Source organism: Neovison vison, chromosome 7 (genome assembly GCF_020171115.1).
Source record: "Neovison vison isolate M4711 chromosome 7, ASM_NN_V1, whole genome shotgun sequence".
Classification (NCBI taxonomy): domain Eukaryota; kingdom Metazoa; phylum Chordata; class Mammalia; order Carnivora; family Mustelidae; genus Neogale; species Neogale vison.
Genome location: NC_058097.1, coordinates 43,764,278 through 43,789,849, shown reverse-complemented (window position 1 = coordinate 43,789,849; position 25,572 = coordinate 43,764,278). Strand labels below are relative to the sequence as shown.

At 39.6% G+C, this 25,572-nt stretch overlaps 2 protein-coding genes across 7 annotated transcripts in view; one reads left to right on the top strand and one right to left on the bottom strand.

Moving 5' to 3' along the window:
- The window catches only part of ZNF569 (zinc finger protein 569), a 58,249-nt gene extending 45,148 nt beyond the window's left edge, over positions 1 to 13,101 (bottom strand). Inside the window, exons 1-3 of the mRNA XM_044256421.1 lie at positions 12,953 to 13,101; positions 11,108 to 11,259; positions 1,782 to 1,836 (exon numbers count right to left, since the gene is read on the bottom strand). Coding sequence (XP_044112356.1) covers positions 1,782 to 1,836; positions 11,108 to 11,112 — 60 coding nt within the window. The 5' untranslated portion in view covers positions 11,113 to 11,259; positions 12,953 to 13,101. The remainder of the gene's footprint in view (positions 1 to 1,781; positions 1,837 to 11,107; positions 11,260 to 12,952) is intronic.
- Positions 13,102 to 13,410: 309 nt separating this feature from the next.
- Positions 13,411 to 25,572, top strand: part of LOC122911610 (zinc finger protein 570) — a 39,105-nt gene continuing 26,943 nt past the window's right edge. Inside the window, exons 1-2 of one of the 6 annotated variants that reach the window (XM_044256512.1) lie at positions 13,411 to 13,422; positions 25,256 to 25,441. In XM_044256512.1, coding sequence (XP_044112447.1) covers positions 25,409 to 25,441 — 33 coding nt within the window. In that variant the 5' untranslated portion in view covers positions 13,411 to 13,422; positions 25,256 to 25,408. The other 5 variants (XM_044256511.1, XM_044256508.1, XM_044256509.1 and 2 more) reach the window with 5 other exon arrangements.

Sequence of the window (25,572 nt, the reverse complement as noted above, 5' to 3'; positions counted from 1 at the left end):
TTTAACAGCTAAGAGTGCAGGATAAATCTGAAAGATAAGGATTCCAAAGAAAGTATGAAAGATGAAGTTCTGAGGAAAAGGATTATCCTTGAAGAGGAGGTGGACATCAACTACTTTTTTTTTTTTAAAGATTTTATTTATTTGAGAGAGAGAGAGAGATAGCATAAGAGGGAAGGGCTGAGGGAGAAGTAGACTCCCTGCTGAGCAGGGAGCCAATGTGGGGCTCCAATGCAGGGCTTGATACCAGGATCCTGAGATCATGACATGAGCTTAAGGCAATTGTTTAACTGACTGAGCACCCAGGCATCCCAATATCATTTATTTTAAGAGTAAAAAAACAAGGAACCATGGATTCAAGACATTAAAACTACAAATATTCACAAAAACTATGTATACAAGGCACAGAATGTTCTAGGGGCTGGAGACACATCAGTAAACCAAATAAAGCATATTCTCTGTTCACATTTCAGTGGACTAAAATAATTTACCAGAAATTATTTGACTGTGGCCCAATCTACAGTAAATATCCACCGAAAAATATAATTATGTAGGGTCATTGAGATACACATTTCTCATCTATTTCTTCGGACATTCTAGTATTCTTTAAAATTATGTATGACACATATAGAATAATGTGGTGAAATGCACTAACCTTTTTTTTTAAGATTTTATTTTTAAGTAATCTCTGCACCTAACATGGGGCTCAAACTCACAACTGCAAGATCAAGTGTCACATGCTCGACTGAGGCAGCCAGCCACCCCTAAGATGCACTAATCTTAAATGTACATGATACACTTTTATACATTTAAATATTTATGTAATCAGGTCAAAACAACCACATTTTCAGCACTCCAGAAGATTCTCTCCCGCCCATTCCCAGTTACTATCCTCTTAAGGTAACTACTATCCTGATTTCTATCACAAGAGATTAGTTTTCCCAGCTTTCAAATTGCATATAAATGGAACCATATCTTTTGTTTCTGGCTTCTCTCACTCCAATGTTTCTGGAATTTATCTATATTGTTGTGGGTAACCAGTATCTGCCATTTAAAAAAAAACTGTTGTGTGGTCTTCCTTTGCATGCAAGGGATAATTAATCCCTTTTTCTGATAATCTTTATTTGCATTCTTTCCTATGCTGGCTATTTTTTAACACATATACTTTGTTTTATCCTTTACCAAAACAGACCATCACAATAGCTGGATTTGTCAAGTATAAGAGGTCACACTCCAGGGGCACCTGGGTGGCTCAGTGGGTTAAGCCTCTGCCTTCCGCTCAGGTCATGATCCCAAGGTCCTGGGATCGAGCCCCATATCGGCTCTCTGCTCAGCAGGGAACCTGCTTTCCTCTCTCTCTCTGCCTGCCTCTCTGCCTACTTGTGATCTCTGTCAAATAAATAAATAAAAACTTAAAAAAAAAAAAAAAGAGGTCACACTCTAATATATTCACTGACCTAGGTGTCAAAGAAGAGCTTACTTCTCCTAAGAAAAGTTCATTTTAATTTTTATTTACAATACAAATTATGTCATGAATTTTTGCTCTGGTTTGTTTCACCTATAATAATGAAACTGAAAACTGAAGCCCAACTTTAATCTCTCTAGATGAATACCTTTCTGCATTACCATATTTTAACTCTTTCCTGATCTTAATCTTCCAACTTTATTTCCTCTGAAAAAGTTTATCTATATAGGATTTTCCAATTTACTGTACGGATTATTGTAATCCTTTTAAACCACATTACAGAATATAGTAGAGAACAAATATACTACTTAAAACTTACCTGGGATTCAGTCATTTCCTCTTTCTGGTAATAGACAGGGCTTGAAAAGGCAAAGCTGTGAAAGAGAAGAAAAGCCATTAGACCAGGCACGCTTTGTGGTTTCAGAAACCTGCACCCACACTGTGGATTAAAGGTTGCCCTGTAAATGATTCTTGGATCCAGCAGAAAGGCCAAGAATATTCATACCAGAGGTGCTGACAGGTATAAGGATGACTAGAATGATCATGCATAGCTTAGGCATAAGGTGGGTCAGAATAAGAGCTCATATGTGGGAGATGTCCCATGAATTTGTCAATAACTCTGTATGAGAAAACAGAACAAAACAGTTCACAAGGAACGGTAAGCTATATAGCTCCATGAAAGAACATAACCAAGATAATTACGAAATTGACAAAATACCTAAGGTATTTTAATGTATTGAGACATTACCAACAAAATGGGAATTTGCCCAAAATGGTAATATATTTCAAAGAAGGAGTAAGAAGAAGTTTGTGTGTCTGAGTGATGTGTATCAGAGATATTGGTGGTGGTAAGAGAGTTAAATTCTTATCTGTCATAGTAAAAAATATACATATAAATCTGTAAAGTATCAAATAATAACAAGATAAACATGTGATTTGGAAAAACTGAAGAAATTTAAGAAATCACACTTAGAGATTTAGGAGCTAAAAGTGCTTTCTTGTTGGAAACAGGAATTAGGGATGGGGAAAAAAGAAACAGGACACAGTTTTTCATATTATTACAAGTCTAGTAGCATTATTTCAGTTTTTAAAATAAAAATTCACCTATTATTTTCTCCAAAATAAAATTTAATCAAGAAAACACATACCATTGCAATCAGTACTATAGTGTATAATGAACAACGCAGATGTCCTCCCCCACCGTGCACAGTTTCTTTCCCAGTTTTACTTTAAAGAAAATTAATCTTATTTTACTAAGTAAAAAAAATATTTTTGGTTGTTGTTGGATTGTAATTGATTTTTGTCACTCATTTGAAGTTTTTTCTTAAAGCATCTTTTTAGAAAAGCTTTAGGACAGATGAATTATAGTGGGAAAGAACAGTGACTTGAGAGCAAAGATTTGCTTTCTAGTCTCTCTACCACTAATAAGCACTGTGACCCTGGGAACCCCACATTCTTAGAACCATTACAATCAATCCTTAAGAGAATAGCAGAGGGGCATCTGGGTGGCTCAGCAGTTAAGTGTCTGCCTTCCACTCAGGTCATGAGCCCAGAGTTCTGGGATCTAGCCCCACATTGGGCTCCTTGCCCAGCTGGAGGCCTGCTTCTCCCTCTCCCTCTCCCATTCCCCCTGTTTGTGTTCCCTCTCTCGCTGTCTCTCTCTCTCTTTCAAATAAAAAGAGAGAGAGAGAGAGAGAGAGAACGGCAGAATAAAATGGGTGTCTCAGTAGTTCCCCAGCAGTAACAGTGCAAAATTCTGTAAAGAAAATTTGATACCTTGCTAAGGAGAGAGAACCAGCATATTCCAAAAGGCTATATGTGGCAGATAATGTTACCAACAATAGCCAGTTGCCCTCACTTTATTCCTTGAAAACTAATTTTTTCACATGGCAATATACATTCTCCCAAGGATGAATCATGATTGATCCAGGACAGTGAAGGTAATTCTATTCCCCTTTTCCTGTTACCCGCTTTTCCAGCAACCCTTGCAGCTCTGAGTTACAATGTGACACAATACTGGATAACAGGAGTTAAGGTATTTAACTCCTTAAATGGGGGGAGTAGAGATATGGAAAAATTTGTGATATTTTATTTTTCTGCATATTATCTCCTGAATATAGCAGCCCTTTGGGCCTGGAGGTGCATACCAGCACATTCTGTTGTCAGGACTGTTCCAGTTCTAGTAGTGGACATCGGTCTATTAAAAGGTGGGCATGGGGGCGCCCAGGTGGCTCAGTGGGTTAAAGCCTCTGCCTTTGGCTCAGGTCATGATCCCAGGGTCCTGGTATATAGCCCCGCTTGGGGCTCACTTTCGGCAGGGAGCCCGCTTCCTCCTCTCTCTCTGCCTGCCTCTCTGCCTACTTGAGATCTCTGTCTGCCAAATAAATAAATAAAAATCTTAAAAAAAAAAAAAAAAAAAAGGTGGGCATGGGTACAGACTAAAAGAGAATTATTTTATTTAAAAACAATTGCTTATGGTGAACTGAATTCATCAACTATCTGAAGAGTGGACACCAATCAGAACTCCCTCTACTCTCTTTCCTCTTTCCCTTCTTAACCAACAGAGCCACCCAGGTGCCCCATGATGGATTTCATCACAGAATTTCTAATAGCAGCATAGACGTCTAGGTGGCTCCATTGGTTAAGTGTCTGCCTTCAGCTCAGGTCTCGATTTCAGGATCCTGGGATTGAGCGCCACATCAGGCTCAGGTCATGATCTCAGGGTGCTAGGATCGAGCCCTGCATTGGGTTCCCATTCAATGGGGAATCTGCTTGGGGTTCTCTTTTCCTCTGCACCCCCTGCTTTGCTCTCTCTCAAATTAAAAAAAAAATTTCTAATAGCAGCAGTATGTGAACTGGAAGGATGGTTCAAAAAAATTATATTTTCGTTAAGGACTTACAAAATGTGAGCTCTTATTTAAAGAGGGTTTCTTCTATGTCACCTTCAACACAGTTAGGTCCTACATTTATATAATAGTACATGTAAATAAGTTTGTCTCATTCTGCCTTCCATTTTAAGTTCCACCTCCATCTTCATTGCTATCTATAAAAAAGATTGCTAGGAACGTGACTGGGATCGCGTCTAATCTATAAATCAAATTAAAGATCAAATGAAAATAGGAGTCTTTCAATTCATGAATATAGTATATTTCTCCACTTATGTTTTATTTCTTTGATCATAGTTTTTTTCATTTTCGGCATACAGGGCCTACCCATATTCTGAGATTTATTTTTAAGTACTTTATTTTGGGGCATGCTAATAAATTTTTATTTCAAATTCCAATTGTTCATTGCTGGAATATAAAAATGATTTAACTTTATATACTGATTATGTATCCTACAACCATGCTAAATTCATATAAGAGGTCTAGGAGCTTTTTTATAGATTCTTTGAGGTTTTCTATCTTAATAGTTGTGTTGTCTCCAACAGAAACTGCTGTATTTCTTCCTTTCTGATTTGTGTGTCTTTGTCTTTCTCTTGCTTTATTGCACTAGTTAGAACTTCCAATAGAACGGTGAATAATGGTGGTCTGAGGATATCTTCACTTTGTTGCCAGTCTTAGAGGTAAAGCATTATCTCAACACAAAGTATAATGTAAGCTCTAGTATTTGGGTTTTTTTTTTTTTTTGACCTTTAATAAAGAACATTCCCTTCTGCTCTTAAATTGCTGAGAATTATTTTTTTCATGAATAAATGCTGGATTTTGTCAAGTGCTTCTTTTGCATCTATCAAAATGATCATATAATTCTTTACTTTCTTCTGGTGAATTACAGTAACTAATTTTTTTTTAAAGATTTTATTTATTTATTCGACAGAGAGAGATCACAAGTAGGCAGAGAGGCAGGCAGAGAGAGAGAGAGGAGGAAGCAGGCTCCCCGCTGAGCAAGGAGCCGGATGCGGGACTTGATCCCAGGACCCGGAGATCATGACCTGAGCCGAAGGCAGCGGCTTAACCCACTGAGCCACCCAGGCGCCCACAGTAACTAATTTTCAAATAATGAACTTAAAATTAATCTTGAGGTGCCTGGGTATCTCAGTTAGTTGAGTGGCCAACTCTTGATTTTGGCTCAGGTCATGATCTCAGGTTTCTGAAACTGAGCCCTGCATTGGGCTCCCCACTCAGTGGGGAGTCTGCTTGAGGATTCTTTCTCCCTCTCCCTTTGCCCCCCAACCCCGATTATGCTCTCTCTCTCAAATAAATCTTTATAGAATTTTTTTAAGATTTTATTTATTTATTTGATAGACAGAGATGACAAGTAGGCAGAGAGACAGGCAGAGAGACAGGAGGAAGCAGGCTCTCCAAGGAGCAGAGAGCCCGATGCGGGGCTCGATCCCAGGACCCTGGGATCATGACCTGAGCCGAAGGCAGAGGCTTTAACCCACTGAGCCACCCAGGCGCCCCTCAAATAAATCTTTAAGGGTTCATTTTGGGAATACAAAATAATTTTTTTTTTTAAACTTAAAGATTATTTATTTATTTATCATTTAGACATGATATATTATCCTTTTTATATTGCTAGATTCAATTTTTCATTTTGATGTTGAAGATTTTTGGTTTTAGTCCATAAGAAATATTAGTGTGCAGTTTTTTTTCTTGTCTCTGTCTGGTTTTGGTACCAGGGTAAGGGTGGTCTCATAACATGAGTTGGCAAGTGTTCAGCTCACATAAACTGGGAAAGTTTATATACGATTGTTATGATTTCTTCCTTAGATGTTTGCGATTTCACTTGTGAAATTCTCTGGGTGTGTAGTTTCCTTTTTAGAAAGTCTTTTTGTTTATTAAGGTATAATTGAAGGGTGCCTGGGTGGCTCCGTCAGTTGAGCATCTGTCTGCCTTTGGCTCAGGTCATGATCCCAAGGGTTGTGGGATCGAGCCCTGCATCAGGCTCCCTGCTAAGCAGAGAGGCTGCTTCTCCCTCTCCTGCTCCTCCTGCTTGTGCTCCCTCTGTCGAATAAATAAAATCTTTAAAAAAAAAAAAAAGAGGTCTAGTTGACATACGGCCTTATATAGGTTTCAGGTGTACAATATTATGATTCAATATTTGAGTACATTGTGAAAGGATCACCAAAATAAGTCTAGTTAACTTCTATCACCTTACATAGTTACAAGAATTTTTTTATTGTATGAAAACTTTTAAGATGTACCATCTTAGCAACTTTCACATATGCAATACAGTACTGTTACCTATAGTCACCGTGCTGTACATTACATCCCTAGGGCTTAAGTTTAAACCGTAAGTTTGCACCTTTTGACAACCTTCACCTATTTCTCTCATCCTCTACCCAACGCCCTTCCTCTAGCGACCATCAGTCTGTTCTTTTTATCAATGATCTTGGTATTTTAGGGTGACATTTTATTTTATTTTTTTAGATTACACATAAAAGAGAAATTATATAGTACTTCTCTTTTTCTGACTTATTTCACTTAGCATAATGCCCTCGAGGTCCATCCATGTTGTCACAAATGGCAAGATTTCATCCTTTCTTATGACTGAATAATATCCCATTGTATGTATGTATGTATGTGCACGTGCATGCACACACACGTTTTCTTTACATATTCATCTATCAATGGGACACTTAAGTTGTATCCATATCTTGGCTATTGTAAATAATGCTGCAACAAACATGGGGGTATATGAATCTTTCTAAATTAGTGTTTTTGTTTTCTTCAGATAAATAACAAGAAGTAAAATTGCTGGATCATTTATATTTTTGATTTACTGAGGAACCTTCAACTATTTTCCATAGTGGCTCTACCAATTTACATTGCAATCAACAATGCATAAGTGTGTTTCTTTTTCTTCCCATCCTTGCCAACACTTGCTTTTCCTTGTCTTTTCAATAATAGTCATTCTAACAGATGTGAGTGACACCTCATTGTGGCTTTGATTTGCACTTCCAGATCACTAATTGCTGAATATCACTTTATCTTTTTAATGTATCTGTTGGCCGTATGTATGTCTTTTTTGGGAAAATGCCTATTAGCTCTCCTGCCCATTTTAAAAATTGGATTGTTTGGGGTTTTTTGCTATTGAGTTTTATGAGTTCTTTATATATTTATAAACTCCTTTATCAGGTATGTGATTTGTAAATATTTTCTCTCATTTAGAAGACTGCTTTTTCATTTTCTTGGTCTCCTTTGCTGTGCATAAGCTTTTAAATTTTATGTAGTCCCACTTGTTTGTTTTTAACTTCCTTGCTTTCGCTTTTGGTATCATGGGTTTTTTTCTGTTTTATTTTGTTTTCAAAGATTCTATTTATTTATTTGACAGACAGAGATCACAAGTAGGCAGAGAGGCAGGCAGAGAGAGAAGGGGAAGCAGGTTCTCTGCCGAGCAGAGAGCCCGATGCGGAACTCGATCCCAGGACCCTGAGATCACGACCCGAGCCGAAGGCAGCGGCTTAACCCACTGAGCCACCCAGGCGCCCCGGTCATCGGTTTTTAAACACAAATTCAATTTCCTTAATAAATATACGATTCAGATTATTTCTTATTGAGTAAATATTGGTAGTTTGTGCCCTTCAAAAAAAAAAAAAAAGTACCCATTTAACACACAAGTAACCCAAGTAACACACTTACTGAAAAGACTTTCTTTTTTCCACTGAATATTCTTTCCTGCTTTGTTGTAGATTAGTTGACCATAAAGAAATGCTTGAGGGGCGCCTGGGTGGCTCATTGGGTTGAGCCACTGCCTTCGGCTCAGGTCATGATCTCAGGGTCCTGGGATCGAGTCCCGCATCAGGCTCTCTGCTCAGCAGGGAGCCTGCTTCCTCCTCTCTCTCTCTCTCTGCCTGCCTCTCTGCCTACTTGTGATCTCTCTCTGTCAAATAAATAAATAAAATCTTTAAAAAAAAAGAAAGAAAGAAATGCTTGATTCCATGCCTAGGGCAGGAAATGTTCAAAATGATCTTGGAATATCCCTTCATACCAGAATGTAGAACATTATCAAAGACTTCTGGAGATGTGTTGAAAAGACTTAGAGGCCTCTCAAAGAGATAACCAAAGATGGGAAAAATTTGAGCTTCACAAAGGAAATAACCACAATATCAAAATCGATGTGTATATAACAGTAAAGTAATCATTCACTGGGAAATGCTAAGAAACCAATTCAATAGCCTGAAAACCTAAAAGGGGAAAGAATCAATTTATTTTATTTTTCCTATAAAAACTTTCCTCAAGGTAACCAAAGAGTTGATGACAGAAATTTTTTCTTTAAAAAAATATTCCAGCCAGTAAATGAAGAAGGGATATAGATAGAAATCATTCTGTAACCCCTACTAAAATGTAGCTGATAATCTCTCATGTTTTCTTAAACTGGTATATTGGTAAAAAGGAAGACAGTTCTATTTTGAAAACAGTGGACAACTAAAGGGCAAATATCCTCCAATCTCTCTACCTTACAACCAACCCAACAGTTCTCCAACCCCATCAGAACTTCCATTCCTCTGTTCTACCAATTTTCCACTGTCCCTCACCTTCCTATCCTGACTTTTCTACCTATCTGGACTAAAATTCACAGTCAATCAATATAATTAATTCCTGCCAACTTAGACACTCTTGCCTCTCACATTATTCCTAATTAGTTCATGAAACCAACACTTTGGTTAAATCCAACTCCATCTACCCCTCCATTTCCCTCCCTTTTCCATTTACAGAGAAAAACTTGAAGGGTTGTCTATACTTTGTAGCTCCATTTTTTTAAAAAATTAATTAATTTTAAAGATTTTATTTATCTATTTGACAGAGATCACAAGTAGGCAGAGAGGCTGGGGAGGGGGGAGGAAGCAGGCTCCCTGCTGAGCATGGAGCCCCATGTGGGGCTTGATCCCAGGGTCCTGGGATTGTGACCTGAGCCGAAGGCAGAGGCTTTAACCCACTGAGCCACCCAAACACCCCATGTAGCTCCAATTTTCTTCTCCATTTCTCTCTTTAGCCCCATACTCCACTGAAACTGATCTTCAGGATCACCAATGACTTTCATGTTACTAATGTCAACATTCTTTTCTCAGTCCTCATAGTCCTGCCTATCAGCAGCACTGACACAGTTCTTTCTAACACACATTTTTCCTTTCGTTTCCAGGAAATCAAACTCACCTACAGGGGTGCCTGGGTGGCTCAGTGGGTTAAGCCGCTGCCTTCGGCTCAGGTCGTGATCTCAGGGTCCTGGGATCGAGGCCCGCATCGGGCTCTCTGCTCAGCAGGGAGCCTGCTTCCTCCTCTCTCTCTCTGCCTGCCTCTCTGCCTACTTGTGATCTCTCTCTGTCAAATAAATAAATAAAATCTTTAAAAAAAAAAAAAACTCACCTACATTCCCTCCAGCCATTCTAACTAGCTCCTGTCAATCCTCTTCGCTGGTTCCTCCTCATTTCCCAGACTTTGTTGGACTGACCCCTCTACCTTTTTCTATCTATCTTACCCTCTAACTGATCTCATTCAGTAAATACACTTTAAATATCATTTAAATACTGATAATAACCAAATTTATGTCTTCAACCTAGATCTTAGATCCTTTTGAACTTCAGACTTATATACCATACAGCCAATTTAGTATCTCTCTTTGGATGTCTAGTGGACATCCCCTGCTTCATATACTAAATTCCTAACTGAAATCTCACTATCTCCCTATGCCCCAAGTCAGTTTTTCCTACTGTCTTTCCTTTCTCGGTTAATGATAACTCTATTCTTCAAGTTGCTCAGATTAAAAAATGTTTTGTTATCTTGTCATACTTATATTCCACATCAGTTCCATCAGCAAACTGTATCAGCTCCATCTTTAAATTATATCTAATACATGACTTCTCGCCATTTTTACTACTCTGGTCCAGATCATCAACATCTTTTCCCTAGATTATTGTACTTATTGTATTGTATTCCTAATTGGTCTTTCTGCTTCTGCCCTTGACCCCCCACTGCAGTCTTCCTCCTATAGTTCTCTTATCAGAGCAGCCAAAGTGATCCACTTATATCGTAAGCAGGTAAGATCACTCCCATGATCAAAAATCTCCAACAGCTTCCCAGCTCATTCACAGTGAAAGCCAAAATCAGAATATGACCCATAAGATTCAACCTGATCTGCCCCCTTCCCTCCACTTCCCTTCTCTCATTTCTCACTAGTCTTCATTTCATTTGCTCTTTTTCAGCCACACCAACCTCTTTGCTGTAACAGACATGTTCCCACCTCAAGACTTTTTTAAAAAAATTTTTTATAAACATATAATGTATTTATATCCCCAGGGGTACAGACCTGTGAATCGCCAGGTTTACACACTTCACAGCACTCACCACAGCACATACCCTCCCCAATGTCCATAACCGCACCTCTCTCTCTGGACCCCCCTTCCCCCAGCAACCCTCAGTTTGCTTTGTGAGATTAAGTCTCTCTTATGGTTTGTCCCACCTCAAGACTTTTTAAACTGTTGTCCATGCTGCCTAGATTATATGCATAAATAGCCTTCTCAATTATATGCATAAATAGCCCCTTTACTTCCTTCAAATCTTTATTATTACCTTTTCAGGATGCCTTTCCTGGCTACCCCATCTAAAACTCTAATTCCCTTCTCAAATGCTGTATGTTTTTCTGTTTTTTCCTGTTTTTTTCTTAATATTTTTCACTGCTGAATATATGTGATATTTAACTCACCTCATTTATTATCTGGACCACGACAATGTAAGTACCATGACAGCAGAGTGTTTCTCTTTTGTTCAGTGCTATACCTGAAGCATCTAGAACTGTTCCTGTTACACAGCAGTCAATAAATGGTGTGTTGATGAATAAATGAATACCTGAAGAATCTAGAAAATAAATTTGAAAACAGAATACTGCTTTAGAAGAACATTTTGGGAAATACATAATTCACACACACACAAAAAATTTTTTTAAATGTTGACCAGTAGTAACCAAACAACTGCAAATTAAGAAAATTTTGTATCTATGAAGTTAGCAAAAATTACTAATAGCAGATAATCATTGTTATCAGGGTGTATGGATATAGGCAATCTTATACTATGCCAATAATAGTGTAAATTATTTGAACCTTACAGGACAATAATTGGATAGACTTAGGGAATCTTTTTTTTTTTTTAGATTTTATTTGACAGACAGAGATCACAAGTAGGCAGAGAAGGGGGGAGGAGCAGGCTCACCGCTGAGCAGAGAGCCAGATGCGGGGCTCGATTCCAGGACCCTGGGATTACGACCCTGGGATCATGACCCGAGCGGAAGGCAGAGGCTTTAACCCACTGGGCCACCCAGGCACCCCTTAGGGACTCTTTAATAAACACATACATATTGCCCAATCAGTTACACTTCTAGGAACCTGTCCCCCACCCCCCACAAATTAGAAAAGCGCATTATAACATATGACAACTAATTGCTGATAAACACGTTGTTCATAATGGCAAGAAACTGGATAAAACAAATTACCCATCAAAAGGGGTAAATGTACTAAAATGTATGGCATGAGGGCGCCTGAGTGGCTCAGTGGGTTAAGCCGCTGCCTTCGGCTCAGGTCATGATCTAAGGGTCCTGGGATCGAGTCCCGCATCAGGCTCTCTGCTCAGCAGGGAGCCTGCTTCCCTCTCTCTCTCTCTCTCTCTCTCTCTCTCTGGCTGCCTCTCCATCTACTTGTGATTTCTCTCTGTCAAATTAATAAATAAAATCTTTAAAAAAAATGTATGGCATGAAAAACTTTAAGATGACGACATAAATTTAAATGGAAAGATACAGTGTATTGTTAAATGACAAAGGTAGGTTACAGAACTGTATGTATAGTGTAATAACAATTTCCAAGCTATTATGCACATATATGTTAATAAATGAATGGGTGTGTATGTATTCACAGAGGGGGTAAAGATGGTTAAGTAAATTTTGATAGTTGCTGGCAGAATTCGGAATGATTTTTATTTTCTTTGAGCTTTTCTATATTTTGCGATTGGGGCGGGCAGTCGGGGACAAGGGGCAGGAAGTTAGTACGCACATAAAACAACGTGGCTAATAGACAAAAATAAAATTTAAGATAAATAAATACTAAAAGTGTTGGGGCTATTGGTAGCTCTCATAAAAACGTATTTCCAGTTACCATAAACCAAAGAAATGAAGCCCTGGTACAAAAAGTCGCACAAATCGACACACACAGCCGTGCTCTACCTTTCCTCCACGGAGCTTCTCAAGCACTCACGATCCCACATCACGCACGTTCGCATCCACGTTCATAATGAAACAGAAGGAAAAAGCACGTCCCCCAAATCCGCTCACACACGGTGTCACGGCCACACTTAGTCGCAAACAAATGTCTGGCAAACAGTCACAGCACGCTACACTCCCAGTCCTTCACGGGCCCCTCCCACGGCCTCGGGGGACCAGCCGCACCCGTGCAGCCCCACCGGCATCCTCCTCCAGCACCACAGGCAGCGGGTCCGCAGGCCCCTACTCCCAACCAGCACAAAGGGTCCCGGACTCAGAGCTCGCGGCCTCCCGGAGACTCACCAGCGAACCCGCGGAGATAGGCACAGTTCCACACCTCAGTGCCGCCCAAGGGGCACCGCGGGTGCGGACCGAATCTGAGGAGCCTCTAAGGTCAGCGCCGGCTGTGCCTGAGGGCAGCACGAGCTTCGGTCCGTTAGACGCCGGCCAACGCTTCCCAGAGGCCCCCGCGGCTCACGGGGGGGCGGGTCGGCTTTCCTGCCGGCGAGTAGCGGGAATAATCTACCGCTGCGTTTAAGGACTGTCTAGATCTGCCGAGGAGGTTCAGCTGAGTTTTGCTGCAGCTGCTTCGCTTGAGCCGGGCACTCTACTCGGAGCCCGGGAGTGCAACTTGGTGCTGAGAAGAATCTGAAAGGGTGCACAACTTTAGGATACGAACTACATTTCCCAGAGGTCTTCACGGCCAAGTCAATTTTCTGCGAAAAGTCTCTTGGTCCTTATGGTTGGCTGGGTCTCCTGTTCCCGGGGTTATGGTGCGTGATCCGTGAAGGAAGCGCCGCTGAGTCGGTGTAGTTCCGTCTGGTCCAGGCCCCTCCCGGACTTTAGTGGGGGGAAGGTGGGCCAAAAAATCAGGCGTCCGTGGAGGGACTAGAAGGGCCAGCTTGAGCCTCAAGCTTCTGTTGGCAGTCAGAAAAGAGGAGTGGCGTTGTGTGACCGTGTGTGGGAGATATCGGCCGTGGAACTTGGGGTAGGGTGTCTGCGGAGTCGAGAGACTCTCAGATCCAGTGACTTTGGGGGTCATGCGAATTCGCGATCATCTGTGTGACCATGGTCGCGGTGTATGTTCTTGTGACCGTTTGATTCGAATCCTGCGGTTTTTTCAGAGACCGTGTCCTTCTGTTAATTCTTTGTGTGTTTCTGCGTTTCTGACTGGCCCCTGTTACAATATTGAAACTTAAAGATTACCAATAAACCACAGTCACCAAGATATTAAATGGGAAGGATTTTAGAGCTTTGTGAATCCATATTACTGAAACACCCATGCTTTTTAATTCTGTGTTACTCCATATTCAGTGTGTGTTACATGGACAAAGGTGATACTGGTAATTTAGAAAGATACTGTTGAAGAGGGCAAAGACATGAGCCATCAAATGGAAAGGTCATGTCGGGAGTGGAAAGTCTACGGGGGAAAGTAGAGAAATAACCAGGAGCAAAAACCTAAAAATCTAACAAAGCAGGCTATATGTCACTTCTGCTCCAAAGATCTCACTCTTTTTTTCAGCATTTCCTGTGCGTTTGGCTCTGACTCCAGAAAAATTAAAAAACTATTGACAATGAAAATTGAAGACTGCAATAATTTTTCAGTAGATACTAAAATGGAGAAAATGTCTATGAAAACACTAACCCAGTGTTTTTCTGCTATGGTATGTTCACAAAGAACAAAATGCTGCAGACTACAGCATGCTAAATATCAGGACCTTGTGGTGGTTGAAGGTATCAGAGAGGATTCTGACTCATAAGCTTACCATGAAGCCTTATAAAGGCCACATGACTATGTTACCTCCAGGATGCAGTAGAAGATAGTCTTCCTTTCACTAGGCGATAAAGGGCATTTTTTTCAGAGTAGTGTGAATATATAAGAAGGGACAAGAGACTCCCAAACACTACATAAGACAGAACAAGTCCTCCAAATAAGTTTTGCTGTCTTTTGTCTCTACCAATAGTAATTTTTTTCTGTCTACTGAATTATTATAATAATTATTTTTGCTTATTTTATTTAGAGATGATAAAAGAACAGAATTAATTGTTCTATGTCCGTCCAGCGTCCTGATTTTTTTATGCTTGTAGATTTGTCTATTTCTCCTTTGATTTGTTAACTTTGCTTTACATATTTTGAAGCTTTCTTATTGGATGATATATATTTTGAGTTGTGGTAACTTTTCTTATGGATTGATCCAACAGTCTCTTATAGAATTTTCTCTTTATAATAATTGCTTTTTTTGTCTGGTCTATATTGATATTACTATAGTTTCACCATCCTTCTTTTGGTTAGTGCATGGTTTATCTCTTTCTACCCTTTTGCTTTTAACCTGTTTTATTTTTTAAAGTGCGTATGTTATTAAACAGCATTACTTTAAAAATAATGACAATCTTACTCTTTAATTTGACACATTTAGTGGATTTACATTTAATGTAGTTGGATTTTGGTCTACCACTTTAGAATTTATTTACTTTTTGGCCTAGCTTTTTAATTTTAATTTTTTACTTGAGATAATTCTAGATTTGCTAGAATTATTTGTTGTAAGACATAATCCAGAAATCCCATGTGCCCTTTATCCAGTTTCTCCCAATGACAACATCTCCCAAAACTATATATAATATTATATATAATATCACAACCTGGATATTGACATTGACACAGTCAAGATTTAAAATATTTTCATCATTACAAAGATATTTCATGTGTCTATTTATAGCCACCCCTACGTCATTTCTGCCCCCAGCCTCCTCTTTAAGGCTGGGCAACCCTAATCTGTTCTCTCATCTCTGTAATTTTACCTTTCAAGAATATTAAATAAATGGAATGATAAAATATGTAATATAAGCATTGGTTTTTCATGCAGCTTAATTCCCTGGAGATTCAGATATGTTGTTACATTGATGAGGGAACAGGAGGCTGGCTGAAGACAAAGCAAAAGCTGGTGCCTTGCACCCCCTCTCCACCGGCTCCCCTCCGTATTATGTGTAGCATTCCTCAGGCACCCCTGACTGCCATAAAACCATAAATAGTTAACTTGCAGAGATCGCAGTCCTGCAGAACAGGAATCTCCCTTGCTCTACAGATGTCCTAGAGATCTAAACAGGGAGGTTACCTTATCAATAGCACAAATTTCCAGAGGCAAATAACTCTCAGTTCCTAAAGCCCTAATGTCTCCCTCCCCACCATAAACTGGAGGAGGCTGAGGTAGAAGGGAATGTAAATTATAGCAGGATCATAACACCCCACCAAGAATCTCCCAACTATCTTTTTTTTTTAATATTTTATTCATTTATTTGACAGACAGAGATCACAAGTAGGCAGAGAGGCAGGCAGAGAGAGAGAGAGAGGAGGAAGCAGGCTCCCCGCCAAGCAGGGAGCCCGATGTGGGACTCGATCCCAGGACCCCGAGATCATGACCTGAGCTGAAGGCAGCGGCTTAACCCACTGAGCCACCCAGGCGCCCCTCTCCCAACTATCTTGATGTTAATGCCTGACCCAAAGACGACACTGATCAGGCCATAAGGGCAAGGCCTCCCCCCGGCACCTTGTAGGCCCTCCTTAACATGTGAAAACTCTGTTGAAACCTCCCATCCCTTCCCCTCACCTTCCCCCAACCGCAAGGTATATAACATGCCTACCCTCACAACCCAGGGCCGCAGCTCTTCCTGCCCATGGGTCCTGTCCCCGTGCTTTAATAAACCACCATTCTGCACCAAAGATGTCTCAAGAATTCTTTCTTGGTCATCGGCTCCGGACCTCAGCCCAGCGAACCTCACCTAGGTTCTAGAACTTCATCAACATGTGTAAGTAATTCATTCCTTTTTATTGCTGAGTAGTATTCAGTGTGAATGTACTACACTTTCTTTAGTCAATCAGTCACTGAAGAACATGAATTGTTTTAAACTTTTGGCCATCATAAGTAAAGTTGCTGTACACATTTGTGTAAAGTTTTTTGTGTGAACTAGATTTCCATTTCTTTTAGGTGAATACCTCGGAAAGGTTTTAGAAGGAATTTGTCAATTTATACCAAAAAACAGAAATGGAAAAAAACCTCGAGATTTTGATTGCAATTGTGTTGAAAATACAGATGAATTTGGGAAGAACTGACATCTTTAAAATGGTGAATCTTGTGACCCCTGAACACAATATATATCTCCATTTAGATCCTCTTTCATTTCTCTCAGGAATATTGTGTAGTTTTTGAAGGTAGTGAAATCTTTTGTCAGAATTATCCCCAAGTATTTCAGATTTGTTGATGCTATTGTAAATGGCATTTCTAAAAATTTCAATTTCCAGTTGTTCCTTGCCAGCGTATAGAAATACAATTGATTTTTGTACGTTGATCTTGTAGCCTGTTACTTTACTAAGGTCACTTAGTGTTTCTACTACAATTTTGGAGGTTCCATTGGATTTTCTCATAGATGATCATGTCACCTGTGAAAAAAAGACATCGGTACCTATTCCTAATTGTTGGAAATAGTGATACCCATTTCTTTCCCAATTTTCAGGTACTACCCATAAAATTTGGTTGGCATATTAAGACTGATGATCACACACACACACACACATCCCAAGAGGGTATGAAAGTTTTATTACTCACATAATGAAGCTTCCTAGGAGAAGCAGGGCAGGCTTCACAAGAAAGTCTGCAAATGGTTTGCAAAAGGAAGGAACTGAAATTGGCAGGGCTTGTGGGGTTTAAATCTGCAAGTGCCAGAGGAGGGAGCACCTGAGCTTGTGGGCACAAGAGGAAAGAGGAGGAGTGAGGCTTAAAAACCAGGAACTTCTGCCACTCTCCACGCTGCTTGCATGCTCCTTCTGTGCACGCCTGGTGAGGAAGCAGCTGAGGAGACTAGACCACCATGCAGCTGGCAAACAGCCCAAGGAATGAGTCAAGATTGAGAACAATGATCATATTCACTTGGAGGTGGTGATTATAGAATGGTCCTGTGGTGCAGTTTTAAGATTAAGAGGGCATACAATACTTAGTATAAATGAAAGCCTACTGTGAACAATAGGGTTTGTTAATGAGGTGAATTAGATTCTGATTTGACAGGCAGCCAATCAGTGAAACAGACTCATCTGCACCGTTGGAAATGGATGATGAAAATATAATTGATGTGTTCTAACAGCAGACAGATCCCTAAAAAGGGATCTGCTACATTACTCCAGAACTGTGTTCCTCCAGATAAAGAAGACATCCTCAATTAGAAAAATGCAATTTGGTTCCACCACATCTTAACTGTTACCATACAGTTTTTCTGGTCTTTCATTTTCCTCTTCCCTATTCCCTTATTGTACATAAAATAGTGTACGTGGCATGAGCATATTGCTTTAAAAAAAAACTAAATGCTGGGCACCTGGGTGGCTCAGTGGGTCAAGCCGCTGCCTTTGGCTCAGGTCATGATCTCGGGGTCCTCGGATCGAGTCCCACGTCGGGCTCTCTGCTCGGCAGGGAGCCTGCTTCCTCCTCTCTCTCTCTGCCTGCCTCTATGCCTACTTGTGATCTCTCTCTGTCAAATAAATAAATAAACTCTTTAAAAAAAAAAAACCCTAAATGCTAATTAACATCAAATGGAGATGGGCTGGGGAAAAATACTGGTTTTGTGAAAATACCCCATTTCCATTAGTAATATGCTCTTCAGCTTTTATCTTTATATACTCTAAGTTATTTTGCTCTGTTTAACAAAAACAGAACAAAAATCCTTGTTTACCTTGTTTGATTGGATAATTTTAATGTTTTTCATTTATAATTGTTAAACCAAGGATAATTTTATAACTTCTTTGTACATAGCTGTTACATGTAAGACAATCTGTCTTTAAGTTAGGATAAATTACTCTAAAAGAAATGAACCCTAGATAGTTTTCCCTTTGTGTCAAGTGTCTTGTTTAAAAAAAGCTGTGGGTTTTTTTTTCCAATCTGTGAGCAGTCAAACATCAAAAAATAGAATTAGACTCTTCATTACATTATCAAATCTGAATGCTGTTTCTTTTCTGATTTCACCAGCAAAAACTTTCAATACAAGGTTGGGGTACCAGGTGGTGGGTATTATAGAGGGCACGGATTGCATGGAGCACTGGGTGTGGTGAAAAAATAATGAATACTGTTATGCTGAAAATAAATTTAATTTAAAAAAAGACTGAATAGAAGTAGGGATATCTTTGCCCTGTATCTGATCTTAGAGGGAAAGTATGCAGTGTTGTTCCGTGAAATGGGAGATGAAAGGTTTTTGCTAGATAGCTTTTATTAGGAAGGTTTTTTCCTTTTCCTAGTAAGTGTGTTTATTAAAAATGGATGTTGATTTTTGTCAAATGCTTTTCCTGCATCTATGGAGATGGTAATACTGATTTTCTCTTTTTTTTTCTTTAGTTCAGTAATATAGTGAATTACACTGGGCCTCAAATCTTAAACCAATCTTAGGTTCCTGAGGCAGATATCACCTGGCCATTGTGCATTATTGTTATATATTGTTGGATTCAATTTGCTAAAGTTTTACTAATAATTCATGAGGGATGCTTGTCTGTGGTTTTTGGGAGGGGGTAGTATTTTTGTCTAGATAACTCCTAGAGTGATTTGAGAAGATTTCCCCTCTTTTCAGTATCCTGAAAGAGTATAGAATCATCATTTTTTTCTTCAAATGCTTAAGAGAATTTAAAATGTTTACTAGAAATTAAAATTAAATAGAAATGTGTAATAAAATTTATCAGTGAAGCTGTCTGGGACTGGTATTTTTATTTTTATTTTTTCAGGAAGGTTTTTAATTACAAATGCTATTTATTTTAATAGATATAAGGGCTAGTCAGGTTAACTACTTTCTTCTTCTAAAATTTATTTATTTATTTGACAGAGAGAGAGAGAGAGAGAGAGAGAATTCACAAGTAAGCAGAGAGGCAGGCAGAGAGAGGGGGTGGAAGCAGACTCCCAGCTGAGCAGAAAGCCTAATGTGGGGCTCGATGTGGAGCTTGATCCCAGGATCCTGAGACCATGACCTGAGCCAAAGGCAAAGGCTTAACCCACTGAGCCACCCAGGCGCCCCAGGTTAACTACTTTCTTTAGTAAGGTTTAATAATTCATGACTGTCAAGAAATCTAGTTCATCTAAGTTGTTTATTGGATTAAAGTTGCTGTGATATACTGTGTTATCCTTTTAATGTTAGAATCTGTAGTAATGGCACCTCTCTCGTTTCTGGTTTGCGTTAGTTTGTTATTTCCCTTTCTTTCCTCTTCAGTCTGGCTAGTTTTATATTTATTACTCTCAAAGAATTACCTTTAGGTTGCATTGGTTTATCTTTATTTTTCAGTTTTCTATTTCATCGATTTCTGCTCTGATCTTTATTATTTCCTTTGTTTTTCTTACTTGCATTATGTTTAATTTGCTCTTTTTCTGGTATGTTCAAGTGGAAAATGAAGTCATGGGTTTAAGACTTTGATTTCTTCTTTGCTAGTACAGTATTTGATTCTATAAATTTCCTCCTGATTACTGCTTCAGTGGCATCCCATAATTTTTATGTTTTCATTTTCTTTTGGGTCAAAATACTTTCTAAAATCCATGGGTTACTTAAAACGGTATGTTTTCAAATATTAGAGAATTATCCACATATTTTTTAGCTATTTATTTTTTTAAGATTTTTTTATTTGAGAGAGAGCAAGCGAGAGCATGGGCAGAGGGAGAGGGAGAAGGAGACTCCCCGCTGAGTAGAGAGTCCCACGTGGGACTGGATCCTGAGACCCTCAGATCATGACCTGAGCCAAAGGCAGATGCTTAACTGACCGAACCACCTAGGTGCCCCTCAGCTATTGATTTCTAATTCAGTTTCATTTTGGAAAGAGGTTTGTTTTGTGGTCCAGAATATATTCCTTGTATATGATCCATGTACTCCTGAAAAAAATGAGTATTTTTTTTCATTTGTTGGTTGTAGTGCCATGTAAATATTAATTAGCTCAAATGACAGTGTTTTTCAAATCTTCTATGTTTTAGCTTATTTTCTTTCTACTTGTTCTAGCAGTTATTATTTTTTTAAGATTTTATTTATTTATTTATTTGATAGAGATCACAGGTAGGCAGAGAGGCAGGCAGAGAGAGAGCAAGGGAAGCAGGCTCCCTGCCGAGCAGAGAGCCCGATGCGGGGCTCCATTCCAGGACCCTAGGATCATGACCTGAGCTGAAGGCAGAGGCTTAACCCACTGAGCCACCTAGGTGCCCCTCTAGCAATTACTGAGAATGGTATTGGACTCTCTGATTTACCATTGTGGATTTTTCTTTTTCTTCCAGTTTAGTCAGTTGTTGTTTCATGTATTTTGAAAGTATTGTTAGATGCATAAACATTTATGATTGTTATTTTCTTTTGATGAACTGACCTTCATTATTATGAAATGATCTTCTTTATCCCTATATTTTTTGTTCTGAAATCTATGTTGTATACATTAATACAGCTACTCCAGTTTTTTTTTAACAGCTTTATTGAGATACAACTCACCTATCATACAATTCAACCTTTTAATGTGTACAATTCAATTTTTGGTATGTTACATTATTAAATTTTATATTACTATAAAATGTTTAACAAAATTTGCCATTTTAACATTTTTTAAGTGTACAATTCAGTGGCATTAAGTGCATTCACAATGTTGTACAATCACAAATACTGTCTATTTCCAAAATTTTTATCATCCAAAATGGAAACTCTATAATCACTAAACATACTAAGCAATCAACTCTCAATCCCTCCTTCCCCACAGCCTCTGGTAACTACTATTTTCTTTCTCTATGAAGTTGCCTAATCCAAATATCTCATATAAGCAGAATACAATATTTGTCCCTTTGTGTATGATTTATACTTTGTATAATTGTTTCAAGGTCCATCCATGTAGTAATGTGTTCTCAAACTTTATTCCTTTTTATGGCTGAATAGCATTCCATTGTATGTACATACCACATTTGTTTACCCATTCATCTGTTGATGGATACTTGGGTTGTTTCCACCTTTTGGCTATTTTGAATAATGCTATAATGAATGCTGGAATACAAGTATCTGTTCAAGCCCCTGATTTCAATTCTTTTGGGAGTGGAATTGCTAGGTCATATGGTAAACCTATGCTAAGCTTTAGAAGAACTGACGAACTTTTCTATAGCAGCTGCACCATTTTATATTCTTAACATCATCATACAAAGCTTTTAAGTTATACATGTCCTCATCAATATTTGCTATTTTGATAATACTGATCCTAGTAGGTATACAGTGGTATCTCATAGTTTTATTTGCATTTTTAATAATATTGAGCATCTTTGTGTTTATTGGCCGTTTATATCTTCTTTAGAGAAATATAAATTCAAGTGTTTTGCTCATCTTTTAATTGGATTGTCTTCTTGTTGAGCTTTAGGAGTTCTTTATATACTGATATTAAATACTTGTCAAATACATGATTTACAAATATTTTTACCCATTCTGTAGGCTCTTTTCACTTTCTTGATAATGTCCTTTGATAAGGTCCTTTCTTGTTAATGTTTTTAATTTTGAGGAAGTCTAATATATGTTTTTTTCTCCCTTTGGTTGCTTGTGCTTTTGTTGTCACATCTAAGAACCCATTGCCAAATCTGAGGTTATTCCAGCTTTCTCTACACAGCATTACCGTGGTGTATTTCCATCCTTGTATTTCTAACTATTGGTAGAGTTCTATTTAACTTCTCAGAGGCAGTATGTGGTTGAGTCATACTTTTTCATCCCATCTGAAACTCTGGGCCTCTTAATTGGATGTTCAGTAAATTATATTTAGTCTGATAATTGATATAAGCCTTCCATTTTCCAATTTGTTTCCTATCTGGTTTTTGTTCCCTTCTCTAACTTCTTTTGGATTGAGTGATTTATGATAATTGGATTCCACTTTATCTTCCTTGTTGGACTATTAGCTATAACTTTTTATTTTGTTAGGTTAGTGGTTGCTGTAGGGCTTAGAGTGAAAATCTTTCACTTGTTACAGTGTTTGTTCAAGTGATACTATATTACTTCACAAAGAATGTAGGAACCTTAGGGGTATCTGGATGGCTCAGTCAGTTAAGTGTCTGACTCTTGAATTTGGGTTAGGTTGTGATTTCAGGGTTCAGAGATCAAGCCCAATGTTGGGCTCTGCATGCAGCGCGGAGTTGGCTTGTCCCTCTCCTTCTGTTCCTCCTCCCTGCTCAAGTGTGCGCTCTCTCAGACGAATAAATAAATAAAATCTTAAAGAAAAAAAGAATGTAGTAAACTTAGGATAGTTTATTTCCACTTCTATAAGGAAATAAACATAGTTTATTTCCACTTCCTTCTCTTCTCCTGGCCTTTCTGCTATTGTTACTCTATGATTTCCATATATATCCAAAGCTACATTGTTTTTCTTTCAACAGTAACTTATCTTTTGGTGAGATTTAATTAATAAAAATGTCTTACATATTTACCCTACAGTTATCATCTCTAATGCTCTTCATTCCCTTGTGTAGATCCAGATTTCTATTTGTTATTCAATCATACATATATTTTAGCCTCTTGAGGTTGTCCTTCTGCTCATTAGTATTCTATTAGCGATTTTTTAAAGTTTATTTTGTCTATGTCTATCCCAGCACCTAGAAGAGTATCTGGCACACAGTTGGTGCTTTCTAATTAGATACCTCAGAGAAAAATTTCAATCACTATCCACATCCATTAGACTAGTGCTCAGGACCTGTCACACACACTATCCTATTACATTCTTACCCCACTCTCCACCAGTCAGTCCCTTTCTGTATAACACATTCTCTCAGGTAACACCACAAATGTCACACAATAATACAACCTTACACATGGTCACAGAAAACCATCATACCCACCCTAAAACCCAGAGTTTTACACAGAAACACACACAATGACAGAATCAAAGGGTCATGCAGCAACTCACAAAATTAGTTCTGTGATAGAACTTGTGGGGAGACAATAAATAAAAATTTAAAATACAAACGCTATTGTTCTAAGGGAGTATAGATCAGATTAAGGCGATCAGAGAGGAGTGATCAGGGAAGGCCTTTTTGGAGGTGTGACATTAATATCTGAAAGGACAGAGTAAGGGGACTTTGAAGATACCCAGCAGAAGAGCCATTTTAGTAAGGGTGGGGGGACACATTCACACCCATAATCACCAAATCACAAATACAAGAACCTTACACAAAGGGTGACTCACTCCCTTCGGATCTTCAAGCTAACCCATTCCGAACCAAAAACGCCCTAGGGAAGGCGGAGCTGGGTGGAATTACAATGCACCTGCGCACTCTACTCTCTGCTCTCCCTGTCCCACACAGTTTTTTCGGGTACCCCAGCTCAATTGTAGGTGCACGTCCCTCACCCCGTTTGTGCGGACCGGACACACGAACCGCACCCCCTGCGGCTACTCGGCGCCTCTAAGTTCTCCGCCCCGTTGCAAAGGGAGGTGGACCAAGCACTTGTGCCTGCGCACTTCAGTCCCAGTCCTTCTAGTTGACGCTCGACCCGGTTCCTTTGGCGGACCCAGGATCCGAGGTGAGATTTAGGCTCCCTTTGCAGGGTCTGGAACAGCCCGGCGTGGGGAGGACCAGGGCAGAGGGGCTGCGTTACTAACCCCCCGAATAGCGCCGCGCCAGTGCAGTCGAACTCTGCAGCGCCGCTTTTTTTTTTTTTTTTTTTTGGTCTGGACTACATTTCCCAGTGGCCCCTGCGAGCACAGGGCCGGCGGTCCCTTTGTGTCCTCCGGAGGCCCAGTTGCTTCTTTCCGGGCCCGCGGGGGTGGGTTCCCATCAGACTCTTAAGGCAGGAGGTGGGCCGGAATAGAGATTGCCCGAGCCTTCGGAGCAGGGACGGGCTCTTTCTGCAGTTGACTTCTGCAGGTAGGGAATGGGCTGAGGAGTGGGCTGGGGGTCACCCGGACGTCGGTTCCCAGGCCCTCGGTGTGACTCTAGGTGCGAGATGGTGGTTGGTTGTCATACAGCGTGAGGCTGTCATCTGATGTGACTGTGCACGTCGTATCTGTGACCGTGGGCGCAGGCGAGTCGATGGTTGGTGCTACAGAGTGTGAGACTGTGAGTGGGGGTGGGAGGGTATTGTGTCCCCCGTTGTTCCAGTACCCACGGCCTCTTTATAACTGGAGTTGTTTGAGGGTAAACGTAGGTTGTGGTACCCTAGTGTTTGAGACTTGGAGCTACAGATGAGCGTGACGGGGTGAGACTGCCCATACCCATGGCGACTGATTGTTCTATGTGTAAGACCGTGGATGGCGCTGTAGTTTTTAAGAATGAGTAGGTGGGCATACTGAGTGAGACTGTGTGCCACCAATATCTTTTGAAGCTAGCCAGGTGATGCCAGTGTGCCACCAAGTTTCAGAAGCACTGGTCTATTTATTGGAGAGAAGAAAGACTGGAGTCAGGAAGACCTTTGTTTGATCTGAGTACTGTTATTCATTAGTTGTGTGTCTTTATGTAAATGATTACATTCCTTGGGAGTCTTTATTTGTAAAAACCTAGAAAATCTATTGCTAAAATAACAAATTAGGCAGTGATTTAATCATGGGTTAAATTGCATGCAAACAAATTTCTAGATCTCTCCTTTATGCTTTCTCTCTGTTGGAAGGAAGGGTGCAACAGAAGGAAAGAGAAGCTGAAAAATTCTAGGCTGGTGATTCTGGATGCTGCAAGGAAACCCTAGTTTTTCATGTTCTCTTCCCCATCTCAGTCATCTGAGGACACTGCCATTTCCCAAGAGAAGAGCTAAGAGGAGGAAAGAATGGCTGTTGGACTTCTTAAAGCCATGTACCAGGTCAGTTGGTGTTTTCTATTTCCTGAAATATTTTACTGCTCTTTATACCAAACAGATATTAACTTTGCTTTTGCTGAAACTTTCCTGGGTGAGTAATCATGTCACTTATTATATCCCTCCTGCAGCTGATT